This window comes from Urocitellus parryii, chromosome 9 (assembly GCF_045843805.1).
Source record: "Urocitellus parryii isolate mUroPar1 chromosome 9, mUroPar1.hap1, whole genome shotgun sequence".
Taxonomy (NCBI): Eukaryota; Metazoa; Chordata; class Mammalia; order Rodentia; family Sciuridae; genus Urocitellus; species Urocitellus parryii.
Genome location: NC_135539.1, coordinates 65,764,342 through 65,791,109, shown reverse-complemented (window position 1 = coordinate 65,791,109; position 26,768 = coordinate 65,764,342). Strand labels below are relative to the sequence as shown.

Here is a 26,768-nt window from a genome sequence, read left to right as displayed (position 1 = left end):
CAACGAGTCAGGAGACGGAAGCAGGAGGATCGCAGGTTCAAAGACAGCCTCAGCAACTTACAGAGGTTCTAAGAAACTTAGTGAGAACCTGTTGCAAAATTTTAATAAATAAATAAATAAATAGCCGGGGATGTGACTCAGTGGTTAAGCACTTCTGGGTTTAATCTCTGGTTTAAAAAAAAAAAAAAACCTACAATGAACAAACCATCAAAACTTTCAAGAAATAAAGATAAACAGGACTTTGAAGGAGATCTTAAGGCTCTGTGGATTAAGATAAATGTCAATGCACAGTTCTAAAAGACCAACTATGGGTTTCCAGGAGGTCTCAGCTCTAAGTGTCCAATCTGCAGCCTCTGAGGCCCCTTGGGGTCACAATTATGCCACCATCATGCTGTGGACACCATAACTGTGGCTAGGTTCCCCAGAAAGCGCCGCTCTTCCCAGGAGCCTGTGTTAAAGAAGGCCAACTACAAGGGGATTTACCTAAAGACGAGGCTGAGCAAGTCCCTAGCATCTAGACTCTTTGTGACTCACATTTTCCCCTTTATTTCCCATCCCTGTCAAACAAATTTACACCAGGTGGGCCAGGTGCATCTGGGAGGACATTTCCAAATTGGCCTAGAAGAGGTGGTCAAGGGCAATTCCAACCTTGCTGTCCAGGTGCCAGCCTCATTTTCTGAAACCATAGCCTTCCTCACTTTGGCAAACTTCTCCTTCTCTCCTGTCCTCTCTCCGTGTCTGTTTATTTCCATCCAAAAATTAGGAAAAATCACAGGTCAAAAAGCCGCTCATGAAGATGGCAGAATAAATACTTTGGACACATTTTTCTTTAACCTGCTGGGGCAGCGTGTTGGAGCAGCACTTTATGGCAAAGTGGCTGTAGAGTAAAACAGTGCTTTGCAGAAGTACAGCCACCCCTGTGCACAAACGCCAACCACGCTCAGCAACTCCTTGGACAAGGCTGCCCCCAGCTCCTGCAGTCTCTCTGCCCTGAGGCTTGGTTCCTGAACTCTGCAAGTATCTACCTGCACAGCCAACTGTGGATGCTGCCAGGGGAAATTCCTGCCTTGGAAACAAAGGATCTATTATCCAACACTCAAGGTCCCCCAGGTATGGGGGAGGAAGGGGAATTGGCAGTTCTTTTTATCTTCATTTTCTTTTGCAAAGCAGAGGCTATCTCTACAGAGACCTGAACCTCACTCATTTCCTGCAAAGCACAAAGGAGAAATTCCACTCCCAGCCTGGCTCCTGCTCCAGGTGTGAGCAGGGTTGAGAAAGCACAAAGCTCCTCAATCCAGAGGAAATCTGCAGCCAGGTGGCAGTGGAAAAGCCGTGTCATCTTCATAACAGCATGTCCCTGTACCTTCATGTGTAAGGTGAGACTAACAGGAACGAGAGGTCTGTACTTCCTGCCCCTGCCATTTAAATAACTCCTCAGCACCACATACCAACAAAGACGTTGTGTCCGCCAAGAACTAAAAAATAAATAATAAAAATTCTCTCTCTCTCTCTCTCTCTCTCTCCCCCTCCTCTCTCACTCTCTCTTTTAAAAAATAAAATAAATAAATAAATAAATAAATAAATAAATAAATAACTGTGCCCTACTAACAAACAAACAGGCAGATTTTCCGTGGCCTTCCTCTCTCATTTGAAAAATAAGGACCCTGCATTACTAATCCAAGATCAAGTATACAAATTTAATATTAAATATTAATGATGAACGTTTGCATGAGCTGTATATTTAGTAAAATTCAAACAAGAAGGATTAGCATGTCTGACTCTTGCACAAAACAGGAAAATAAAAAATATTCCATGTTTTTAAGATAACCAGTGGCATATCTTACAAATAAACAGAAGAGAGGCACTCAAAGGGTCCAAGCACACAGTAATGATAAGGAGACGAAAACATTAATCGCCCTCATTGATCAATACATACTGTATATGTGATGAAGCATCAAACCACATCTCAAAAATATATACAATTATGTGATCATAAAAGTTTATTTTAAAAAAGGTTAAGTACACTGGGGCTGGGGCTCAGTGGTAGCTCACTTGCCTGGCATGTGTTCGGCACTGGGTTCGATTCTCAGCATCACGTATAAATAAATAAAGGTCTATCAACAATGAAAAAAAAAAAAGTTTAAGAACCCAAGTGTGTTGGTGCACACCCGTAATACCAGTGACTCAGGAGGTTGAGGCAGAAGAATCACAAGTTCAAAACCAGCCTCAGCAACTAAGTGAGGTCCTAAGCAATTTAGTGACACCCGGTCTCAAAATTAAAAAAGAATATAAAGGGTTGGATATGTGGCTCAGTGGTTAAGCACCTCTGGGTTCAATCTCTGCTACAAAAGAAAAAAGAAAAAAAAAAGCTTAAGGTGAAGTAACCACCCTGCTTCGATCATTATATGATGTATACACATGTTGAATTACACTGTACTCTATAAGTTTGTCGAATTAAATTGATAACTAATGAAAAATTACCAGGTAAAAGTAAAAAAAAAAAAAAGAAAGAAAATATTGACAACCCAGAGGATAATAGTTTTTTGTTTTGTTTTTAGGACCAATTTGCTCTGGTTGGGGAAACAAAATCAAAGTAGCATTGTGTATCTATCTGCCCCTTTCTTCTCCCAGCATCATACTTGCTAGGTTTCACATGCCAGAATTCAGCTTTCTTCTGCATGGGCCAGCCCCTGAAGATTTTTTTCACACTGACCCTTCTCCTCTTTGATGTTACCCTGACTTCATCTGTCTGCACCCACAGGTACCAGGTGGGAACCTGCAAATGGCAGACGAAGCATATGAAATACTAGCACAGCGGCATGCTCTGCAAAGAGGCTTAAATTCTACTTGATCCTATGACTTGTGCATTTTGTTAAAGGGAGAGAAAAAAAAGAAACAACAACAACAAAAAAAAAACAAAGCAAGCTATAAAGTGAATTTCCTATAAAAATGGATGATATGTCGTAATGGTAGAAAGTTAGAATCTCTGTTTCTTGCGAAAACTTTCTGAAAAGAAAAGCAGCTTCCTATTTGTGGCTTTCACAACAGTCCTGGGAGTGATGGCCATGTTGGCCCCCTTCTTCCTGGAGCCATTCATATGCTCTACCAGACTGCCAGACAAGTGGTGTGAGGCTCCTAATACCCACCTCTCTGCTCATGCACCCCAACCGGTGGCTCTGGGACTGGTGGAGGAAGTCTTGGGAGGTGAGGCCAGGCTTTCTGTAGTCTGTCCTTGGTATTCCTTATTCCAGGAACACGGGCAAGTACTACCAGCCTCATGGCTCAAGCTGCTAGTTTCAGCCACTTCTGAATGTGCCCAGTCTCAGCAAATCTTCAATATTTGATATTTGTTATGGTTTGGATTTTAAAGGTCTCTTAAAGTCTGTATGCTAAAAGCTTGGTTGCCAGACTGTGGTGCTTATTGGGAGACAGTGGGACCTTATGGAAGGAAGTTAGATCATTGAGGGGTATACCCTGGAAGGGGATTTTAGGATTCTCTGTTTGCTTTCTGGCCACCATGATGTGAGCAGCATGGCTCTACCATGCATTCCCCGCCATAATGTACTACCTCACCACAGTTCCAAAAGCAATGGGCCATGGACTGAAATCTTTAAAACCATGAGACAAAATAGGTCTTCCTTATAAGTTGATTATCTCAGTCATTTTGTCACAGTGATGGAAAGCTGACTAACATAATATTAAATCAAGAAAATTCCCCAGGATCTGTGTTTTTACAAATTACAGTTGAATTCATATTTGAATGCATGGATTTGTGTTCCAAAGTGTAAATGTACATATGTACAGTCAGAGGCATCAGAACCTGCCTCCGGAAGCTTACCCAGAGATCTTTCTTTCGTCTGGTTGGTTGACCTCACCACAGGAAGGCTTGCACGAGTTCGGCTGCCTCTGGAAAAGGGACTTGGCGCCTCCCCCTCAGACATGGCTTCCAAAGAATCACCGGACGTCTCTGATAAATGCTCGACTGGGTCACTCAAACTGGGAGGCTGAGGACTGTGAGACAGTTTGGGACTTCTTGTCTGCAAAAGATATTTTAAAGACAGTGGGAAAATAGATTAATTCTACTGAAAATATTTTCAATGCTATCTCTGCCAATCTAGAAAAAGAATATGGTCAAGGGGGAAAGGCCATCAGAAGGACTGAATGGGGAACACTTGCCCAGTGGGCAAGCATTAGTTGTGAAGGTTACTGAAAAAAAATTATCCAAGAGTACTCCATTAAGAGCATTTTACTGCTGAACATCTAGCGTACAAATGCCATTTCAAACAGGGAGTTGGGGGCAAGTCATGTCACAGGAAAGAATGATGGCAAATCAATTCCTTTTGCCAGGCAAATTTTCACAGTTGTCACCACAACAGACGGGACTGTGCACATTTCAATACAGGGATGCAGTACTCCCACCAGAGTGACTGAACACAACCAGTCCTTCAGAGTCGTATATCAAGGCTGTTTCCCAAATCAGCAGACTAAAATGGTGAAGGGAGATATTTATATCACAGTTGAATATTTTTATTTTGAAGCAGCAAAATCCCATAAGTAAGATTATGTCTAGCTTTGGTTATTATTTACCTTGCTAATCAAGAAAAAGTATCTATCTATAATGATTTAAGCCAACTCACTCAGCACCCAGTTGAATTTCTCTCCTAGTTCTCTCTACTGCAATGGCAGGGGGTGAATGTGTAACCTGCTCATGATCTATTAGTCAATACTATTCTTGGAACATGAACTACAAGTGGGCACCGTGGGAGATTCAAAAGAAAGAGACAACATGTTGACTGATGTCAAAGTTTCTGAACTAATTGGTGAACTTTGTGAAGAACAACAAATAATCCAAGGTAATGTATAATTAAAGTATAAACTATGATTTGGGTGGTATATCTATTTGCTTTTCAACAAATACCTATTGAGCACTTCCTGTGTTCCAAGCACTATGCTAGGTACTGGGGACAGAACACTGCACAAAAGAAACATGACCTGTGCCTTGACAGTGTTCATAATCCAAAAAGAGGACACAATTTAAGATAAATTAAAGGTGCAAGAGAGTGTGCAACTCCAACGGTGGTGGTAGTGAGGTTATGAGTGGAGAGACAGAAACACAGAAGAACTTTGATCCCAGAAGGAGGGACAAAGAGAGAAAGAAAGACACCCTGGTTGTAGGGAATAGCCTGTGCTAAGTAAGGTCCCACACCAGAGAAAGCAGTGATCCCTGGAGATTTGGTGGGCAAGAGAGCAGAGCACACACAAAGTCTTTGAATCATGGTGAGAATTCTCCCTTTGACTGCCAAATAACAGAAGGCCATTGAGGTAGTTAGGGACGGGGATGAGGTAGGAAAGATCAGACAAATTTTTAGAAGATCACTTTGGCTATTGTGTCGAGATTGGAGATTATACATGTACAAGGGCACGGAGAAGGTGAGCTAGAAAAACTGGGGGGTTATGCTGAGTGAAATGCATTATTTCCCTTTCAATTTCCCCTTCTTCCATGGCCCATCTTTATTACATGATTCCATGCACTAGCTGGGAAGCAAACTCATTTGGAATTAACCAGGCAGGCTGGTGATAGGAAACTAGTCATCCCCAAGAGCCAGGTTTTGTTATGTTGCATTCTTAATTTCCTTTAATCCTTCCTAAGGCTGCCAATGCATTTTGACATTAAGCACCAAGACTCTTAACTTTCAAGGTGGGGCCAGCTTCCTGGAAGTACACTGCAAAGTCAGGCAGGGCCCTGCTCTCCAAAGGATCTGTAGATGGTTTTATGCTGCACTATGGCAATCCTAAACTTCTTAATGTTTTTTTTTTGAACAAGAGACCCTGGAAATCATAGAGCAAGTAAGTCCTTCCTCCAGGCTTTGTCTTCAATTCTTTGACGAGGAATGCCCCAGGAGTGCTGGATACTCTAAGGGACTCTTTGAGGACTGCATAGTCCATTTCTCCCCCTCTTTCTGGAAATATGTACAAGGAAAACCCTCTTGGCAGAAGCACTATCATGTTACCTGGACACACACACACCTTGCTACACCTTTCAGGACCTTCTCATAGAGGGAAGTAGGAATAAGATAATTCTTCTCCTTCTGCATCCCAGAAAGGCTTTGGGAGATACCTGAGTATCTCATAGGAAACTCAGCCAATTACAAGCCAATGAGATTACAAGTCAAAATCATGGCCAGAATGGACATCCATTAACAAGCAAATTGTCCTTGCTGGTTAATTTTTCTGTGCTTATTTCCAAAGTGGTTTGTTCCCAGATTTATTTTTCATAAAGCCTGCTTCTATTATGGGGATCTGGCTTTGGCACCCTTTAAGAGTATTATTTGAGTAGGAAAATCATCCCTAAATGAATAACTTGCTCACCAAGATTTACAAAAATTTATGTGGTCTTCAATGAAGTAGTTTCTCAGTTACTCTGCTCAGCAGAATAGCAAACTAAGATGCCCTCATTCCTACCTTAAAAAAAAAAAATACACATTTAGTTTAGCAGCATAGCCAAGAAATAACATTACTGTAAGCAATAAGGCAGCATTTACCACCTCTACTGGTCATCTTTGCAGCCTGCAGCAGACACGTTACATTTGATGAGTTGTCATTTTCCATTGTAAAAAGCAATAATCCTTGAAAAAAAAAAATAAAAATCAAATTCTCTATTTCTTCTTCAGGGTCATCATCGTGGTAGGTAAGTATTTTAAAATAGAGATGTAAGGGCTAATCTTTTTTTTCGAACTGCCTATACATAGCTACTCAGTTCTATATATAAACTCCTCCTCTTCTTTTTTTTTTTTAATATATGTCATTCACTTTCTCATTGAAAACTATCCCTGCATATTAGCAATCTCCTCACACATGGTACCCTCCCCTCTGATGTCAGCTCACTGCTGAGACATCATTTAGTTCAGGGAGAAGATAATGGAAATTGCTGACAGCAGGATCAGATACAATGACTTGATACATTGAAAAAATAAAAAGATACAAAGCGTTTGGAAGAGGGACTCAGCACAGTGCTAGGCACTGGGGGATGACAGCTTCTAAGGCATTTAAGGTATATTTGGGGACCAAAGATAACATATCCATAACAGTAGAGCTAAAAAGCAAGCCACGGTGGTACAGAGAGGGGTTTCCATTTCACCTTGGGCCCACCTATGGAGCTGGCCCTCTATTGACTGAGATCTCTGAAAACATGAGCCAAATAAACTTTTCCTCCTCTAACTGTTCTTTTTCAGGTTGTTTGGTGACAGCAATGAAAAAGTTGACTAAAACAACTGTCTAGAGCAGTAGTACCCCCATTATTTTGTATTTCAAGGAGTAGACCTTTCAAAAAAATTATAGGAGGTTACAACATGGAATACTGTTATTTTTGCAAAGTTAGAGGCAATGAAAAAATAACTTTATGGCTGGTGGTGTCACTTAGTGGTAGAACCCTGCTGCGCATGCTTGAAGCCCTGAGTTCTATCCCAACCCCCAAACAAGACAAAACAAACCCTACTGTCTATGGATCATTATTATCCCAAGAAAGGAAAAATATTTTAATGCCCTGAAAAGAAAGGCAAGATACTCATGCAATTTTAGATTTGGTCTCATTTTGCCTCAGCTAAAACTTTTTCTCAGCGCTGCATGGTCTACAGCTCAGTAGTGGAAGCCTGGGCTCTAAAATGCTGAATGAGGAACTGTCCTTACCTGGGGAGGGAGCAGGGGACTAGGGAAATGTTCTCTGGGCCACTTGAGCAGGCTTCAAGTTTCCCTAAGTCTGGATTTCCCTACTTGCCCAGGGAACTTCTAACACCAATCTCCTTCTGTTTCCATCACAAATTTCTAGAGATTTCTATAGATCATGCCCAAACCTACAAACTCAAACGAGAACAGGGGGTCTGTACAAGTCTGAATCCACTTGTCCTTTCTAGTCTTCTCTTCTTCAAAGAGGACTTCCTATCCCTCCCAAAACACTGGTGTCAGAGGCTTCCAGTAGCTCTCCTCTCAGCTTCATCTACAATTTATAGAATATTCTCTTCCTAATGGAGGAGTGAGGAGGAGTGAAAGGAACTAACATATGGAGTGCCTGAGTCACCATGCCAGGTGATTGATATGGTAATCTCATTGTAACCTCACTGGTCAACACAGAGAAAACAGCAATCCTGATCATTGTACTGATATGAAGGAACTGAGATCCAGTGTGTAGGATTCCACAGATGATGCCCAACGGTATGGTTGTTTAACCAGGAGTCTGGGGGTGCTGGCTCTAGTTTAGCTTCCACCAAAAGCTGGTCAATGTCTAAACTCATTGGATCACAACTATCTTATCTAAAAGGCAAGAGCTTGAACTAATTGGTACTTAAGATCCCTTTCATGACCAAAATTGCATAACTCTAAGATATACATCCTACAAAGAAGAAAAGATCATGTTGTCCAAAAAAAAAATCAGTTGACTGAGATTTCCTACAAATTATTTACCATATTGCACCTGCTCTATAGAAATATATAGCGAGGCAGTGGCAAGATCTAGTTTTCTGCACAGCATTAATTTTTAAAAGACTGCCAGGCTTGCATTTTTATCACCGTGAACAAATATTTGCTGAAACGTTCACTGTGTGCATTATGCTTTACTAGGGGATCAGATTTATTCTTATTTTTGCAATGCTGTTGGATTTGAAGACCACAGCCAAAGAGGAAGGAAAATTAGAGAGTCATCGATGATATTTTTTTCATTCACATTTTTCAGATCCTTTAAATTCGAAAATGAAATGCTGAGGTCCAGAAAATGAATCAAAACTGTAGCTTTATGTAACAAGTTCACTGTCAGGAACAGTAGGGTTTTTGGTTAGCCAACTGTATTCACCTTCCTTCAGAGTACATTCTATTTTGAGAAGAAAAACCAATGTTGCCTTAATGAAGTTTCACTTCATCCTAATTAATGCCCAATTTGCCACAGAGAATTCAGAAATATAATGAGGCTTCCCACATGCAAATGTATTCGGAATGACTCATTCTAGTCCTCATTAACTGACATGGTTAACCATGACACTCTGTGCTTTGACCCATTTCTTGCATCTGTGAAACTTTCAACTCAACTTCATCAAAATTCCAACTTCAATTCCAGAGAACTTTCTTGTTGCCGGAAGCAAAACTTTCTTGTTGCCGGAAGCAAAAGATTATGTTAACAAACACTGGGTCATCCATCGAGGGTAGATTTTCTCTGCCATCCCTGCTCCACAATACTCTAGTAGTTCAAGGAGAATTAATGAACTCACTATGGAAGGTCTACACTTCTACCTAACTTAGAGGGTCCTTTCTACAACCCACAGCACAATCACCTCCTTTCCATTCTCTGATCTTTCTTCTAGTCTTTTTTCAAGGACTCTGAGTTTGGGACTGGGGATGAGAAGACGGACAAAGTCCTCCCCAACATCACACCTCGCTTCCATTCCGTCTCCTGTCCTTACAGACTCCCAACTCAGGTGGCAGCCTCAGTAGGACCCTCTCCCTCCAGGTGTGCTCTGGAGCAGCCCTGGTCTCTGCACGATGCCCCCCTACTTCCCAAAGCTTCTGTGGCTATCAAAATCTGAGCCAGTTATCCCTAGCACCATTCTTATGATGATGGTTAATCTGGGAAATGGACCGAGGGCATCCACAGTTCTAATGATGAGAAGTGGATGTGAAAACTGTGATATATCTGGAAGAAAGAAAGAACTGTAGTTTTGTTATAGTCTTGTAACTTTGTGTGTGTGTGTGTGTGTGTGTGTGTGTGTATGTGTGTGTGGTGTGCTGTGGATTGAATCCAGGGCCTTATGCATGGGAGGCAAGCCCTCTACCAACTGAGCTATATCCTCAGCCCAAGTCTTGTAACTTTTGAGTGGGCCTGGCGTTGAAGACTCTGAAGAATGGTAGTAGAGGAGAATCAATCAGCTGTCATTTTTATTTAAAAAAAAAAAAAAAGCAAAATTGGGCACAAGCAGGAAGGAGTCCTGTGGTTAATCAAGAGCAAGAAATAAAGTCATACAAAATTTTTGTGTACTTCTGGGTCCTTCGTGTTGGCAGTTTGGAAAAACATATGCCAGGTTTATTAGAGAAACTTCTGGGCCTTATAAAGAGGAAGGTCTATAGGCCCAAACCCTCATTGTAATGCCAACTTTCAACTCTGCACACCTGAGATTCTCCTACCTTAAGTTGAATTTTGAAATTAGTGTTTTCCTTCCCCAACTTGGACAAAGGGGGGGGGGAGACATTTTTTCTAGGATGTATTTTGATGAACTATCCTTGATTAAACTCAGTTTAGACCTTGTTTCTTCAAGGCTAATATTTCAATGCTTTCCTCCCTCTTCCACCAGAAGAGTATCCAGACATTTTTCATGATTTTCACCTGTGAAAACAACCATGTTTGGTCTGGAGTCAAATCAGACGATTCAGCAGCTGAGCCAACCATGCCTATTGCTTTTACGGTTTCCTTCCCTGGATGCATTATTTCACGATCAGATCAGAAGGATGTAAAACCTGTGATGCCAGGTACTCACTGTCCATTGACGGCCTGTCTAGAGCCAGCCACAGGCATGGGTGTGGTGAGCTACCCATGGCTCTGTGCCAAGTGGACCCCACTTTGTGTGCCTATCTCACCACGCGAAGACACCAGCCAACCAATGTCAAGAACACCTCTGTGCAGAAAAGGGTGTCCCTCATCTTTTAAAGTAACATTCGCAATACAAACATACTCCTACTAGAGTATAATTTGTACGTTAGATTCCTCTTTTGAGATAGTATTAATTTATCTTGTCCTATTTTTAGAAACAAACAAAATTTATGGAACTTCTACTCCTACCTCCAACCTCCTTGGAAAACCGCCATGCTTTTAAGTGCTAAGGTCTTTCCAAGAGGAGGAGTGGAGGGTGTCCTCATGTTACAGAAGCCACCCTGAAAATCCTCTCCCTAGTTTGGGCTTAGAAGGTAAAGGAATTTGGAAAATGAATCTGGATGGGAGGGAAGTTACTTTTAGAAGTAAGAGGAGAGGGAACAACTTTTGAGAGGAAGATGGTAGTTCTGTTGTCAGTGGTGGTGATACTGAGGATGTTCTTTCAACCTGGGAGACCTGGATTCCCTTTGCAGAGAATTACTCTGACTGGGACCATGGCTGTGTGGCATGCTGAAAGTGGCTGAAACCAGGTTCTCAAGCCTAGGAAAAGATATGGCAAAGATCCCCATGCACCTGTCTGCAAACAGACTGCATGGGAGACATTGACTATGAATCCTGGGAGACTCAAAACCCCTTACCCAGATTTACTGGAAAAGTCAGCCGTCAGCCTCCTCAGGATTTCTTTATATCCCCAAATGAGAGAGCAGTATTTCCCTTGAATGTGAGGAGAATGAAATTTCTCAATAATTGCTGAAGCCAAGCCAGATTATTTTGATTTAGGAAAATTAATATATTCTACACTTGAGTGGCAGAGAGCAAATCTCTACATATTACATCTTTAATAAAATAAATAAATCTAGAAAAACCTTCCAAGGCTGGTTAATAAATTACAGTGTATTCCTACCCTGGAATACTATGCAATCATACTGAAGGTATTTTAAAGGAATGTTTCTGTGTAATTTAGAAAATGAAAGCAATACATCCAAACATTAGCATTGGTTTTCTTTTGATGGTGGTTATCATGAGTAGCATTTTTCCTTCATTTCTCCAAAGTGAGAATATATTGCTTTCATATATTAGAGAATTACTGAAAAAGCAAGATATTTTTAAACAGTAGATTAGGGGAAGGGAAGACTTCCACAGGATAGGATCCAGAGCATTTCTGTCTGTGGTCACCTGCAGGTATTTATACCATCTTTTCTGTGCATTCTGTACAACTGGATTCCAGGTTAAAGGGCTTGTCCTTAGAGAGATGATCCTCGAAATGAGGGCATAAATGCATAGGGAAAACACAGGAAGGAAACATTCTCACTTCCATGCCATGCAAAATTTGGCAGGAACCCAGAGCTTCCAATTTCAAAAAAAGATGCAGTTAGGAAAGAAGAATCAAAGCCAGCAAATCAACTGTGGACATGCAGATTGCACTTCCCCTCTTAAAGAGAACAGACTTTCACATCTCTAGTGCTAATGTCATTACGACAACTTAATTTTAAGGCCTTTAAAATTTGACTCCAGGTAAACTTGGAATTTTAGCAATTTTCTATGCTCTCTTGACTATTTTTCTACTTTTTAACCCCTTTGTGGCATGCAGCTGACAATGACTCTCCTTTTTTGCTCTAAGAGGTTTGGTTCTGCCTAGAGTTGCTGTTTGAGTCTGTTTCACTGCAGACTGGACATGGGCACCTCACTTGGCCTGAATGCACGATAGCCCTTCCAACTCTCAGGATTAGATGTCAACCTGACATCTGTCTACCTGGTGGTCTACCTGGCTGTTCTCTGAAATTACTCCTGCTTTTTGACTCCTCCCCAAAGCCAGCATGAGATAAAGGCTATTTAAAGAAGATCAGCCCTCACTCTTAGCCTGTCTCTTTAGTCTCCTTCCATTAAGTTAGAAAGTTCTGTTATCAGCAAGTTCCACATCTGGATCTCACTAACTCAGCCCCACCCCTTTCAGACATTCACTCAGGTACAATTGTTATTTAGTGATATGTTTTCCTCTTTTATTTTGCTGATACAAAATAAAAGTCTAAATGAAGACTACCGTTTACTTGTTGATTCTGCCTATGATGTTGGTCCATGTCCCTTTCATGAAGGCATGAGCAAACAGCAGTTCTTTTAGAATTTAAGACAATGAAAATGTTTTGCTGCCTGAAGGGGTCATAAGTCTTAATTTGCCATATAATAAGAATCATGTAGAGTATGGCACATATCTGGAATCTTGAAGCTAAATTTAATGTTCAAGAAAATCCTAGTACCTGTATTTGTAAATTGGCTTCCTCCTCCCACAAGGCTTCCCCTTTGATTTTTTGTTGTGTTCACCTTAGTGAGGATGTCACTTTAGAGCACATTGCTTTGAATCAAGCAATCAATTAATAGATTCCTTCCTTTGTCTCTTCCTGAAACAAGCAAGGTATACCTTATAAACAAGCAAAATGTTGAACAGGCGTTGGCTCCCACAGTTGTCATTGGATGACATCTGAGCAGGCTGCAGATGCCTTTGGAATTCAGCGTCAGGAATGTGCTTTAAAAGGCTTCGGGGATAAAAGGTGGCTGTGTGAGGATGGCTGTTATTACAGTGATGAAAGGAAAGGGACCTGCTTGCAGGCTTTGATATTTCAAATACAATACAAGCAGCATAACACATGGTGCTAAACCCACACTTGGAAGGCCTCTGAACAAAAGCCCTTATCAATCCCACCCCTGAAGCCTCAGGCTTCCCTGCCCTGGGTGGTACCATAGGGCTTAACTGCACTGTTGTGAAGCCAGTGAGGATTTACCCATTGGGAAAGGCCCCAACCTCAGCAAGGACATGAACAACGTTATGGGAGATGTTACTATGTCCTCACTATCCCACGGTGGAGAAGGCCACGTGGAGATGGCCCAGAGACTCTACTACTGGGCACCCAAGTCCCATTGAGTCTTAAGTGCTATGGCCAGAACCTTACCATACATCCCAGGAATAGAATTTGCTTTTACCTTCAAACTCAAAATGCACACACGTGCTCACACACACATGCACACCACCTGCCCAATTTCATAGGAACATACACACATACACATTGTAAATTGTGTAGATATACACATAGATATATATATAAGTTCTGAGTAGTTTTCTGGGCCAAAAAAGTTATTTTCTTCCTCTAATCTTGTCATGGTAAAATGTCTCAGGGTTAGAAGACATGGGCAGAAGACAAGATTAAGAATGAAAGGACTTAACTGCTCTTATCCTGTTATTGTATGGAACACGGCTTCCAATAATGCCATGTACTGGTGGCATGACCCACATAAAACTTTTCGGAACCTCAATTCTTACTTTAATAAAATATTCAGAGAGATTGGGGGTGCAGATCAACGGTAGAGCCCTTGCTTTTCTGGGGTAAAGTCCTGAGTTTGGTCCCCAGCACTGTAAAGAATAAAGAAGGTAATCAGAATATCTATTTGATAGAGTTGAGATGAGAATAATTTGAATAAAAATGCACAGGACAACAAAGAGGGACACAACACATTTAGCTACCTTTATCCAGTGTCACTCACATTAAAGTGGTTCTAGGCCACTCGGTTTCCTGCCATGCTGGTGCATCTCATGGCTTATGGGATCCCACGTGAGATTAGAAGGATGCAGCCATTGCCATAAGGCATCCATTGCACCTCTGTTTTGGTCTCCTGAGATTGGTAAATGGTCACTCCCAATTTCACTGCAGAGAATTGACACCCACAGAGGACCCAAGAGTGACTCATTTACTCAGTAGGAGAACAGAATGTCTTCAGTTTCCAACCTTGGCCTTCATCCTATTCATCTCTGAAAATCACTATTATAACTTGTCTATGAATGCAGATGAAAGTTTGAGAGAGTTCTCTGACATCCAATTATTTGCCAACAGGTTAAAAAAGGAGGAAAGAAAACTCAGTACTAAGGACTTATTTGTTTCAATCATAAGAAAAAGAATAAGGGAAGGGATTGAGGGGGCTCAGTGGTAGAGTATGTGCTTAACGGGTGCAGGACCCTGGGTACAATCCCCAGCAGGAAAAAAAAGAAATATGGGAGGGGATCCCAGACTCTTTACTGTTTATGATGGAAAATTCCACATCATCCTATCAAATCTCTATTCGGAGAGTAGGAAAAGCAGTTAATGGCAGGGTGTAAAGTTGTAGGAACGGCTTACCAGGGCATTCTTTCCCACTTCTGCGTTTCTACTCAGTGCATGGTGCTTGTGCAAGGAAACTGTAAAGATTCCTCTATTTCATATGGATTAGAGAAACTGTGAATACATTTAAGAACTCGTGGAAAAGATAAGAACAAATACCTCTCAGAATTAGGGTGCTATAGGGTTTGACAATGATCCTTGTCGGTCTGTTTAGCCCAAATTTAGCTGTCATACTTATTTGTTTTGAGAAGAAACTTTCTAATTTGAGCTTGTCATTCCAAAAAAGAAAAAAAAATCAAAGAGACCGATTATTTAAAAAAGGAAGGTGAAGAGGTCAGTGTGGTCACTGAAAACTGACCAAGAGGGAAGGAGCTCCCTTTGTACAAAGGCCAGATGGCTAGACATTTCCTAAGCACAGTGCATTTGGGCCTCCCCCAAAAGACTCAGGGCTCTGATACATGCATGCTCAGGGAACAGTGGAAAAACTCCATGTTTAGAGGACAAAAAGGAGGTGGACAACTATGTTTATAGAAGGCCCTGAGGTTGTTGGGTAAATAATCTGTTCATAATCAACTTCTGGGGTCAGACTTCCTAGAGTCAGATACCAGTCACTAACTAGCTGTGTGGCGTTAGGCAAGTCATCTGCTTTAGTTTTCTAATTTGTAAAATGGGGATCACAGTAAACCTGCTTCCAAGAGTTGCTGTGAGAAGTTAATACTTATAAAGTTCTTAGAACAGTGCCCAACACATTGTCCATTCTAGAGAAATGTGTTTATTTGCACCATTATCATGATTAAAATGTACGTCAGTAAAATGATCTGGATCCAATATTGGAGGTAGTAGAGCTGGAAGAGTCATTCTGCTCTGGGATTGTGAGAAGCATGCACACTTCTGTTCTCCTTCTATGAATATTCTTCCTCGTAGCAGGCAAGGATGGGTGTCTCTCATTATAGAAGACTACCTTTCACATGATTGTGCAAAGACCCCTGACTTGCTGTTGCCATGCCACTGATTCCACAAACCAATTTGTGGAAAGCATATTAAATATTTTGAAGCAAGCATGCAATGAATGTTCATTCCAATATCAACTCTCACCATTTAACAGCACATGGGTCAGAGTGCTGCCAAGCACTGGGCTTGGAAGGATTTGAATCAGGGCTTGGGGTCAACAGGGGACAGCAGAGGAAGCTGGTTTAGTCACTGACACGGATTAGAATGGCACACATGGCAGAGTGAAAAGGCACAGGAGGAGGCGCAACTGGATGCAGAAAAAGAAAAGGTGGAGTACTAACTCGCTGAGATGACTCAATTTTCATCAAGTACCTTTGAATGTCAAGTTCTGCCTGAAGAGAGATCAGCATGCACTGCAAAGCCTGTGGACCAGGAGAGAAAGAAAAAAAAATAGAAAAGAAAAGGGGTGAAAATGTGAAGAGGAAAAAGAATAACTTGAGCAAATGGACCATCTATTCATTCTTGATAAAAATATAGTTACCTCCTCCCCCACCCCAAAGAAAGAAAAAAATCGTGACAGTTAAACCACATATTTTAGAAAGAAATGCTAAAAGCAAGCCCTGAGTAGCAATGTGTTTTCACCAAAATATCCTGCTACAGACACATCTGAATTCACCTTGTGTCATTTGAGAAGAAGTCACATTAACCCTATGTTGCCCTAGGACTACAGAGGACTTACCAGAGCCTGCCCATCCCAAATGAAATGCCTTTCTTATCAGAATGCAATTTGGTGAGGCCTAAGGCTGCCATCTTGATCGACACTGGATACTGGGACACTGACCATTGAGTTGTTCTACTCACAGCAGGCCTGTGAGTGCAGTGGCCTCTGCCTACACATTGTCAAACTGTGTGCCATAGCCAGGGTAAATATATGTAGGATTAAATCAGCATAAAAATTCAGAGCACAAGTGCTAATATTGTCCTGGGGTCTGCCTTCAGTTTATGGCTTTTGTTGTGCTAGTTCTTAAATATTTTATTTTTCTTTTATCCTATTGGTTAATTTTTGGATGACTTAATTTAAAAAATGTAGTAGAAACATATTTTTGTGTCTTAAAAAGAGAAAAATTTTCACAAGCCTCATGCAAGAATGACTGCTTCTTGCACCCCCAAGTCCTAGCCACATGTTATTACACATGCACTCAGATATATCCATATGCCAACATATAGGAGCCTTGAAATACCATCATAATTGAATGACGTAATATCCATGATGCATATTGCCATTTTATATACATAAAATATACATACATCTACACACCTATTTTACATGTGTGCATTTATTGCTGATAAACTTTACATTTTTTTAGAACCCAAATGCATACATATCAGACACAAGTCACTCAGAGAAAAAGAAAATTCAAATATCATGGTAGCTGTGCTCAAAGGCCCAAAAGGCAAAAGACAGGTCTCCAAATAAGAACTGTGCTAAAATATTTTACCCTGAATGCATTTAGAGCTTAAAAAAACATAAAAGAACTTGATAGAACCTTTAAGAGGAAAGAGAAGCAACTCCCCTAGAAGAACTATTATCGAGACTGACCTCATAAAAGTCCTTAGTTTGGTGAAATATATTCTCCCTAGAAAGGCCAGGGTTGCTGTAGGGCCTTCCCATTCTCTGCTCCTAAGTTTATGGTCTTCACCAACTATGAAAGAAATATCTTGAAGTAGCCCACAAATAAGAAAGCCCTCTAGGTACATGATACATAAAAGTGTAAGATGAAAACAGGATGATAGATTTGAAGAGATTTTGTGGGTAGACCGGAAGAGAAAGGGCACAGGAAATCACAGATTCCATTACAAGGAGATGGTGTGTGTTGGGCAGGGGACACAGAGATGGCCAGAAATGGGAAGGGTTGAAGGAGACCCCAACCTCTCTCTGCAACGGGACTCTCATCAGAGGAACTTGGAAAAAAAGATAATGGAATACTGAGAGGAAGGGAGAATGCTCTGGAAAAGGAAAGTGGCTAAAGCAATTGCTTTAGGTAAATATCACCTGAAGGTCTAGAAAATAGGGGCCAGAGAAACAAAGGCTCCAAACTTTGTCATAAACCCATTCTACTGGTTGTGTCTCTTACCTTGGCTGATGATTTTAGTCAGCTTTTTCACTTCTGTGACTAAAAGACCTGACCAGAACAGTTTTAGAGGAGGAAAAGTTTATTTTGGAGGTTACAGTTTCAGAGTTCTCAATCCACAGACAGCAGGCTCCTTTCTAGGGGCTAAGGCAGAACATCATGGCGGAAGAGTGTGGTAGAGGGAAGTGGCTCACATGATGTTTAATGAGTAGAGAGAGACTCCACTTGCCAGATACAAAATATATATACCAAAGGCTCACCCCTCAGTGACCCACCTTCTCCATCCATACCCTACCTGCCTTCAGTTTCCACTCATATCTCATCAGCAGATTAATCCACTGTTTGGATTAAGGCTCTCATAATCCATTCCTCCTCTCAATTTTCTTACATTGTCTCAAATGTGAGCTTTTGGGGGGGGACATCTCACATCCAAACCATAATAGTGAGTGAGGTCAAGGAGGCCAGCAGAATCTCCCAGGAGCAGAGCAGGGAAGGATCCAAGACGTGTTGGAAGGGGAAGCTCTTCCTAGAAGATGGAATGGATCCCAAGCTGCAGAATGTGAGGCCAAAGAACATTTATTTTCCATAACCACAGTCAATTTTTCTCAAGATGACAAAAGGAAGCTCATAAAACTATGTTTGCTTCCCCATAGGTTACCCTTGTGTGGAAAAAGTGTTAAGCTCAACAGTCAGGCAGCAGAGAAAGAAAACTGCATTTTTAACAGGTTTCTCCCATAACACAAACTCAATCAAGTGTGTAGAACTTAGAAGTCTGTGACTTTGACTAGAAAATAGATTGTTCTTACAACTGTAAGTGTGGTGGAAAAGAAGTTATCTCTGATAAAACCACTTGTTATCAATTATAATGATAACCAAACAGCTCAGTGAATATAAAGAGCTTATATTAAGGATTAAGGAAATGTTAACCAGAAAAGCACAAAATACCCTCTCAAGGAAATAGTAAATGCTGCAAAAACAAAACAGAACAACTGATACCAAAACCAAAACAACAACCACCACCACCACAACAAAACCCTAAAAATTAAACAGAGGATGTTTGTTCTTTCTAAGAGGTCTAATAAGCTCAAAGGCTATCATAGAGGAAAATGGTAAAAGAAACTATAGGTGTTTCCGAATTATACCTGAGATCTCTTTGAAAGGCTGAGTGTGGCAGGAAAGAAAAGAGACCCCAAGTTTCCTTCCTCCCTACCTTGCTTCTGGGGATTGAGCCCAGAGTCTCGTGCCTGGTAGGCAAGCACTATACCCTTGAGCTGCATCCCAAGACCTCAAAGTTTCTTTCCTGAGATAAAGACAGTGCCCAAGAGCCTCAGATGAGTTGGTCAGGAATGGCAAATATTGGGTAAATGCTCAAAATGCATATGTAGCATAGAGAATCAAGAATGAACAACACCTATACAATGTTTATTAGGGCTTGAGTGATGAGTCATATTTATTTTTCTTCTTTGCTATGCCTATTTCTGAGTTTGTCTCATCATTTAAAAAAGTACTGGTAAAAGTGGCGAAAATGACACGTAGGTCTCTAGTGAGCATCAACGAGAGGTAAACTGTAAAGAATTTTGGAGAGTGCTAAAATTTTAAAAGGTTAAGTCTTAAAGGTTAAGTTTTGGTTTTATTCAGAAATTGAAGACTTCTGGCAGATTTAGAGAAAGTCGACTTTTGACTCTTTGGGAGTCACTTAACCAGTTAAACTATGATTAAATAAAATCCATTTATGGCAAAATGATAAGAATCAGGGCAAATACCTCTTTATTAAAAGTCCTCTAGACATGTAACGATATAGTGATCAGTGTGTTGGACCCCACATCATCTTCTAACCTGAAACCTAATTGCCAGACATTTTGCTTAGATTTTTTTTTTCACGTTCCTAAACCCAGAATATGGAAAAATACTTTCGTTCTTTCTTCTTTTCTTTTATACTCCAACACACTTGTATTCTAATTTACCAGTGGAAAATTTTCAGTATTAGTTTCCAGTTGGTTCAAGATTCAAGGAATATAAAATGTTATTTTTATCCAGCTTTGGAAAGCTCACTTTCTCTCTGCTTTCTAAGTCACATTATAGCTATTTAATTTCCTCGAACTTGACTCTCCTCATCTGGAATATAGGAATAACAATAGAAAACAACAGGTTGTTGGGCAGATTAAATGAGATTGAGGCATGCAGAACACTATGCAACCAATTCCTGGCACACACTAGGAATGCAAATGATAGGAATTTGAAGTTTTTCAAAACTTTTTTTTTTAATCAAAAATACTTTTAAAAATGAACCAATGATACCAAAACTTATGCTTGTTCTTTTGATTCAGCCAACTGATCCTAAAGAAATAATCCACAATAATCCACAAGGAGCCATGCTGGGTGTTGTGTTTGTGTAGAGTGGTGTGTACACACCCCAGAACTAACAGAACCAGCAACCACTAGCAATGATGAAGCAGCTGACCCTGCAACACTGAAAGAAGCTCACATATATAATTAAGTGGAGAAAACCATGTCAGAAAATATGACATGTGCTTTTGGTTTTCTTTGAGGCTTTATGCCTAGGGGAAAAAATAGCAGAAGGATACACCAAAATACTAATAGAGGTATCCTGCATGGGTCAAGGGATTGTAAATGTCTCTCCTCTTTATTCTTTCTGAATTGTATGTGTTACTCTGGTAATTGAAAAAAATATACAAAAAATTATTTTTTAAAAATCACCTAGGATTTGTGCTCAAATTATTTGTGCTTGATTTTCTGATGTTTCTACTTCTAAAAAAAATAGTATCGAATATGATATAAATAGCTACAAAAGAGTTTAAGACAAAAGGAGGTGAGATTTTATTCACTTGGGGGCTTTCAAAATGGGAAAATTGGAAGATCTATCTAGAGGGATAGGCTCTTTGTTATTTTTCAGGCTGCTCTCCCTGTTTTCTCACATTGATCATGTATCAGTTGCACCACGAGGGGGTGCCCTGAACTTGGCAAGAGCAGTACAGTCTCCTGCCTGATGGAAGGAAGCAGCTGGAATCCCAGACTTGGAGGAAACAAGACACCTCCCCACTGCTGGCTTTGGGTCATCTTGGGCCTCTTCGATATGCCTTAGGGCCCTGGTCTAAACTCACCCTGACTGTAGGCTACCTGTTTGTGAAAAAACTACAGTGGATAAACTGTATAATTAACACCAATGATGGAAGTGAGGGTTGATTTTCACAAGCCTGACAGATTTAATAGATTATAATCTATCTGATACACTAGATGCTATGGTTTGATTGGGGCACCGCAGCAATTTCAGGCTCTTTAGGGTTAATAAAAAAAGTTATCCAATTAAGAAATCCAATCGTAATATAATTCTTTTTAAAAACATTTTAAAGAGTAAAGATGGAATAAAATTATGTAGCCTTAAGTGGCTTGGGAGGCTGAGGCAGGAGGATCACAAGTTCAAAGTGAGCCTCAGCAACTTTGTGAAGCCCTAAAGCAACTTAGAGAGACTCTGTCTCTAAACAGAATTTCTTGTGTGTGTGTGTGTGTGTGTGTGTGTGTGTGTGTTTCTGGAAATTGAACCAAGGGCCTTGTTTATGTGAGGCAAGCACTCTATCAACAGAGCTATATTCCTAGCCCCCTAGAATATTTTATTTTAAAGGGCTGGTTCAGAGGTTAAGCACCTTGGGTTCAACCCCCAATAAATAAATAAATAAATAAATAAATAAATATATGTGGCCTTGTGAGACTCAGTAAGTCATGCTAACATTTGTAATTACTATAATGATAATGTTAAAATTAGTATTAAGACTCTAAACGGCAGACAAACAGAAAAGGCAGCAACTCCCAACAAAAGTAAAAAGAGTTCTACTGTCATGTATAATTAATAAGAAGCAATAAAATAAAATTTAAAAAAAATTTAAAAGAGTTCAGGGCAGATATCCTAAGAATCTGTAATCCTAAGAATTTCAAGTTTTCTAAGAAACCCTAGGAATTCTAAGTAATCTTATAGTAAATGTAGGATAGTGGTTGAGAGGATAACTTTTAGAAGAGGCAGAACTAGACTTGAACCTTAATTTCAACACTGCATGCCTGTGAGACCTTGGGCACATTACCTTGACTGTTTTCCTCCTTATCCCTAAGGTAATAATGTTTAGATTACAGCTTGTTTTATGAAATAGAAAATTTATGAAAAAATGCAAAAGCCAGTGGATAGAATCCAAGGCAGTACTTGATCTAGGAAGAGCCTGGTAGGTATTATGGTCATTCCTGCTCTTCGGCAGAACGTGACCAAGGCAACTCTCTGAGCTCCTGTTCTCATGAGTCCAAGTAAAGGAATCTGATCTTTTAAAAGAACAAAAATATCATGTATACTTCTGCATATAATATGGTGCTGGCGTTCACAGTAGTGGTTCTGAGGTATTTCACAATTACTTCTACGACCTTGCCACTCCTCACAAAAACAGACTGCAAAATACATGTGTCATACACAGGGTGGACCTTCAGCCAGTTTTCATAATGGTCCTGCCACTGTGTCCGGCTATTGTTCTGATGAAACAATTCATGCCACAATAGCTGTTAAGTTGTAATATTAACCTTGGTCCTTTATTTTCAATTCTGTGTCTCAATATGCACGCTTTTTTAAACTCCTTGAGTATGAGACTAAAATGATGCAATATATTTACAACAAATTTGAAATAGTTAATATTTTCATGCAGACAAAGGTGGTATTAGAAAAAAAAAACACATTGGCTAACTCTTTATCGAGTTCTTTCCTAAGCCCCCATATTCCCTATTAAGGAAGATAGGAATGGAAGGGAGGTGAGTTGGAAGTGTCTCCACGTTCGAGTATCTGGGAAGAGATAGCCCAGGTCATCTCTGCAAAGGTAACAGATATTCTTAGAACTTCCCCTTTAGGACATTGGGATGATCAATCCCTTGAGAACTCTACCCATTTGTTCCTGCACAGCCACCACCTGATATACTAGATGGATGCTGTGGTTTGATTGTCAACAGACAGTCCACTGTGATTGAAGTCTTGGTCCCAAGGGTGGCGCTATTACAAAATGGTAGAACCTTTGGGAGGCCCCCTGACAGAAGTTCCCTGGAAGGTGGTTCTCATAGAACATCTTGGTAGTTCCCCTGTGGAGGTTGATTAGAAAGTCTGAGTTTGGTTTGGCCCCACCCAGTTCTCTCTGTTTCCAGGCAATGCAATCACTTGTCCCAACAGGTCATGAGGCTCTCAAGAACTGAGCTGATGTGGGCACCATGCTCCCAAAGTAACCTAAATAAACCTCTTCTCTTCACAGCTAATCTTGGGTATATCATTACAGTGATGCAAACTTAATACATTGTATTTATTTGCTTTTCCCCTCCCACCACCACCATAATCCTTAGGAAGGCAGAGGTATCTTCGGTACTCAGTCTTTACTGACAGAATGAATGAATGAACACCTGGAAGGAGGCAATGGCCCTTGGGAGTCTTGGTTTTTATGAAGCCTGCGTGATTTGAGCACTTATCTTTTTTTTTTTTTTTTTTTTTTTTTTTTTTTAGTACTTGGGTAAAGAGCCCAGTGGTGCTTTTCAAATGAGCCACATACCCAGGCCTTTTTATCTATATATTTTTTCATTTTGAGACAAGTTTTCGATAAGTTGCTTAGGGCCCCTCTAAGTTGCTGAGTCTGGCCTTGAACTTGCAATCCTCCTGTCTCAGCCTCTGGAGCTGCTGGGATTAAAGAAGTATGCCATCACACCCAGCTAAGGCTTACCTTTTGTTAATAAACTATCGTTTAAGTCTGAGGACTTCAGATCTGTGCCCCAGGTAGTTGTGCCAGCAGCTTGAGCAGGACTATAGGCTCCAAAGACCTGGATCCAAACCAACATTGCTGTGCGTCTCACCACCAACCTTACTTCTAGGCCCTAACGGTGCGGCTCCATCCAGAGCATTCTGATCTATCTCCTGACTCTCCCACACTTTCTGGCTTCTTGGCCACTCTCACACCTTCTTGAAAGGGGGAAAATATCCATCTGATATGGAATTTCTGTTTGGCAGGACTTCTCTTCAGTTTTCATCAAAACCCTCCTCTTTCCCCTCCCCTGGAACACTGAAGTTGAATCAAAACACTCAGAATCCCTTAAGGGGAGGAAAAAAACTTCCCCAACCCCAGGTTTCTATTCCCCCTCATTATTACAAGGGCTTTGTAAAGCATCTGTTCTTGCTTCAACAGCTTTATGTGGGTGAGCTGGGCTGCTGGGAATTATGCTTTTCGGTAGGGATGGCAGGTGCCACAGAATACTTGCTTAGACTATAGTCCCAAGGGGGCTGACTTTAGGAGCTGCTTCTCATGCTAGAGGACTGGCTTCAGGTAATAATTTTAGTAGGAAAGAGGTAGAATAAGACCTAGGATTGTTTATTGAAGCCCATCAGAAACATATGTCGATTTCCCTTTCCCTCCCACAGAAAACAGGTTCAAAGTCTAGAACCTTAAAGATCCTGATCAACGTGTACCAGAAGTGAGACGATGATTCACTCTGTGCCTGGCACAGGCAACTAGCTGAGGGACATCTAGAGGCACCCTGCCTTCTTCCACCTACAGTGTGGAGGGAGGGGCTACTTCACACAACATTCCCTCTGGAAGTTTCCACAATGGCTGATAGGAGGACATCAGTGGAATGACTGCTGACACGTCTCTCGGAGGGAGAGGCACAGCTCCGGGGTCCAGAGAGCACTAGAGCCACAGACCTGGTTCTTATCCAGGCTCCCCCTTGAACTCCATGTAATTTATGCATGTCTGAGCCCTGGATTTCCTTTTACATTCAAATGAAGAGGTGGATGAAATCTTCATGACAAATTTTAGCTTTGAATTGCTCGAGACACAGAATGCCCCCTAAAACACCTGGGTGCAACAGAGGTCTCCCTCCCAGAGTTATTATGAGGCAAGGCCTAAAGTAAAGGACCCCCAACTCCATGGTCCTCTGATAAAGCTGATTTCCTTGGGAGAGCCTGAAGTCAGAAGGCCCGGGATCAGGACCTAGGTCAGCATTCATTAAGCATTTTACTTTGAATAAATTACTTAATCCAATGTCAGGCTTTGCATTGGATCCATTAAACTACCGAGTCTCACTTTCTATACCTGCAAAACGGCAATAATCATCCCACCTACTTATAAGGCAACTGAGAAGCACAAATGAGATATGTTGGATGAAAGCACTGTTAACTATAATGCCCTAAAAACATGAAAACAATTGTGTTATTATGAATATGAAGCTTAAGACATGAACAAGAGAAAGGGTTCCTAAAAAGGTTCAGATTGAGGACAGGCTACATCCAGGCCAGTCCTCTGTAGGGATCAAAGACCTTTAACACTCAGCTTCAGTTCATGAATGTGATGGACTGAATGTCTGTACCTCCCTGTATTCAAAAGTTGAGTCCTAATCCCCACTGTGATGGTGCTCGGATACTAGGAGGTAATTCATTTGAGTGTGGAGCCTTCATCATAGGATTAGTGTCCTCATGAAAGAGGGAGGGAGTGATCACTTTTCTCTCTGTTACACATGAATATAGCAAATTAGGTAGAGGGCCCTCACCAGAACCTGACGATACTGGCACCCTGGTCTTGGACTTCTAGTCTCCAGAACTATGAGAAAAAAAAATTCTATTGTTTAAGCCACTGAGTCTATGGTATTTGTTATAGCAGGCCAAATTTACTAAGATATCCACCAATGAAAACCATGGGAGCAGATACTGGCATCCACATTCACAGGTGAGTCTAGCCATCAGACTTGCTGTCCTGAATTCCAGAGTCCCACATGCCTGTCCATGATGCTACAACGTCCCCTGACCCCATTCATCATGAATTAGGCTCAGCTAACCTGACCACCCTCGCCAACCGGCATCACCTGCAGAACTCAATGTTGGACTCTGACCTTCTCTTCTACTTTCTGGCCTATTAACCTCCAGAAATAACTAAATATATTTGGAGGCTGAAAAATATTCTTTGAAAGCTAATAAGCTTTACTGAAAGAAAAAAAATGCCCTCATACAGAAATACGAATTTTGACAGTTCCATTTTGCTGCTTATTGCAATCAATAAGGGGGTGATGCTATTTCTTAAACTCAAAAATGGACGGATATTATTTAAACAGGAAATATATTGGTTGCTAACTGTTCTGATCAAACGTGATCATTATAAAAAACACAGCATAACTGAGAGTAATAGTCACAAATTATTGTTTTTAACATTGCATTTTAGGAAGATAATCTGAGGGCAGAACAATATAACATAGCTATGTATCTACACCATGATTTTGAAGTCACAGGAGTGGACTTCATACATTCTGCTAGCTGGGTGAATATTATTGGTTGCCATTTTTAATATCCAGTTGAATCTTTTATTCATGAAACAAGTGAAGATTTCAATCCTCTGCAATCAGAAGATTGGTTTCTAAGAGTTCTTAAAGAAGTTTAATGCTCATTCCTCTAATTACAATGAATTAAAATAGAATGTCTGCACATAACAATTCAACTCTACACAGACTTTGCTAATTGCCTGGAAACATTGAGAGAACTTTTTAAAAAGTTGAAAACACAGACTCTGAGTAGGCAAACAGCCTTGTACTGCAAACCTGGGAGAGTTAGACGAAGAGAGAGTAAAGAGCCATTTAGCAATATCAAAACGTTACAGCTTAGGTCGACCATCCTCAATATGAAACTTTGGAGCTCTGTGTCACCGCAACTCACAAGGATGAGCGGTGCCCTGTGTGATACTTTTAAAAGGGTTTCGAAAAACATTTTAGAAGATGACCAAGTGCCTTTCCAGGGGAAAGGGGTTCCTGTGGAACTTTGTAGATACCTCTCCAGTAAAAACTCTAGAGAGAGAAACTGAAAATACACACTAGAACAAACCTAATGAGAAATGTTTGGAGGAGGAAAAG

General features: G+C 40.7%; 1 protein-coding gene across 13 annotated transcripts in view; it reads right to left on the bottom strand.

Moving 5' to 3' along the window:
- Kiaa1217 (KIAA1217 ortholog) overlaps positions 1-26,768 on the bottom strand; it is a 381,206-nt gene that overhangs the window by 147,533 nt on the left and 206,905 nt on the right. For 7 of the 13 annotated variants that reach the window (XM_077802776.1, XM_026401195.2, XM_026401196.2 and 4 more), the window contains one exon: positions 3,839-4,037. In XM_077802776.1, coding sequence (XP_077658902.1) covers positions 3,839-3,941 — 103 coding nt within the window. In that variant the 5' untranslated portion in view covers positions 3,942-4,037. Of the gene's footprint in view, positions 1-3,838; positions 4,038-16,064; positions 16,146-26,768 lie in introns of all 13 variants that reach the window. The other 6 variants (XM_077802778.1, XM_077802771.1, XM_077802770.1 and 3 more) reach the window with 1 other exon arrangement.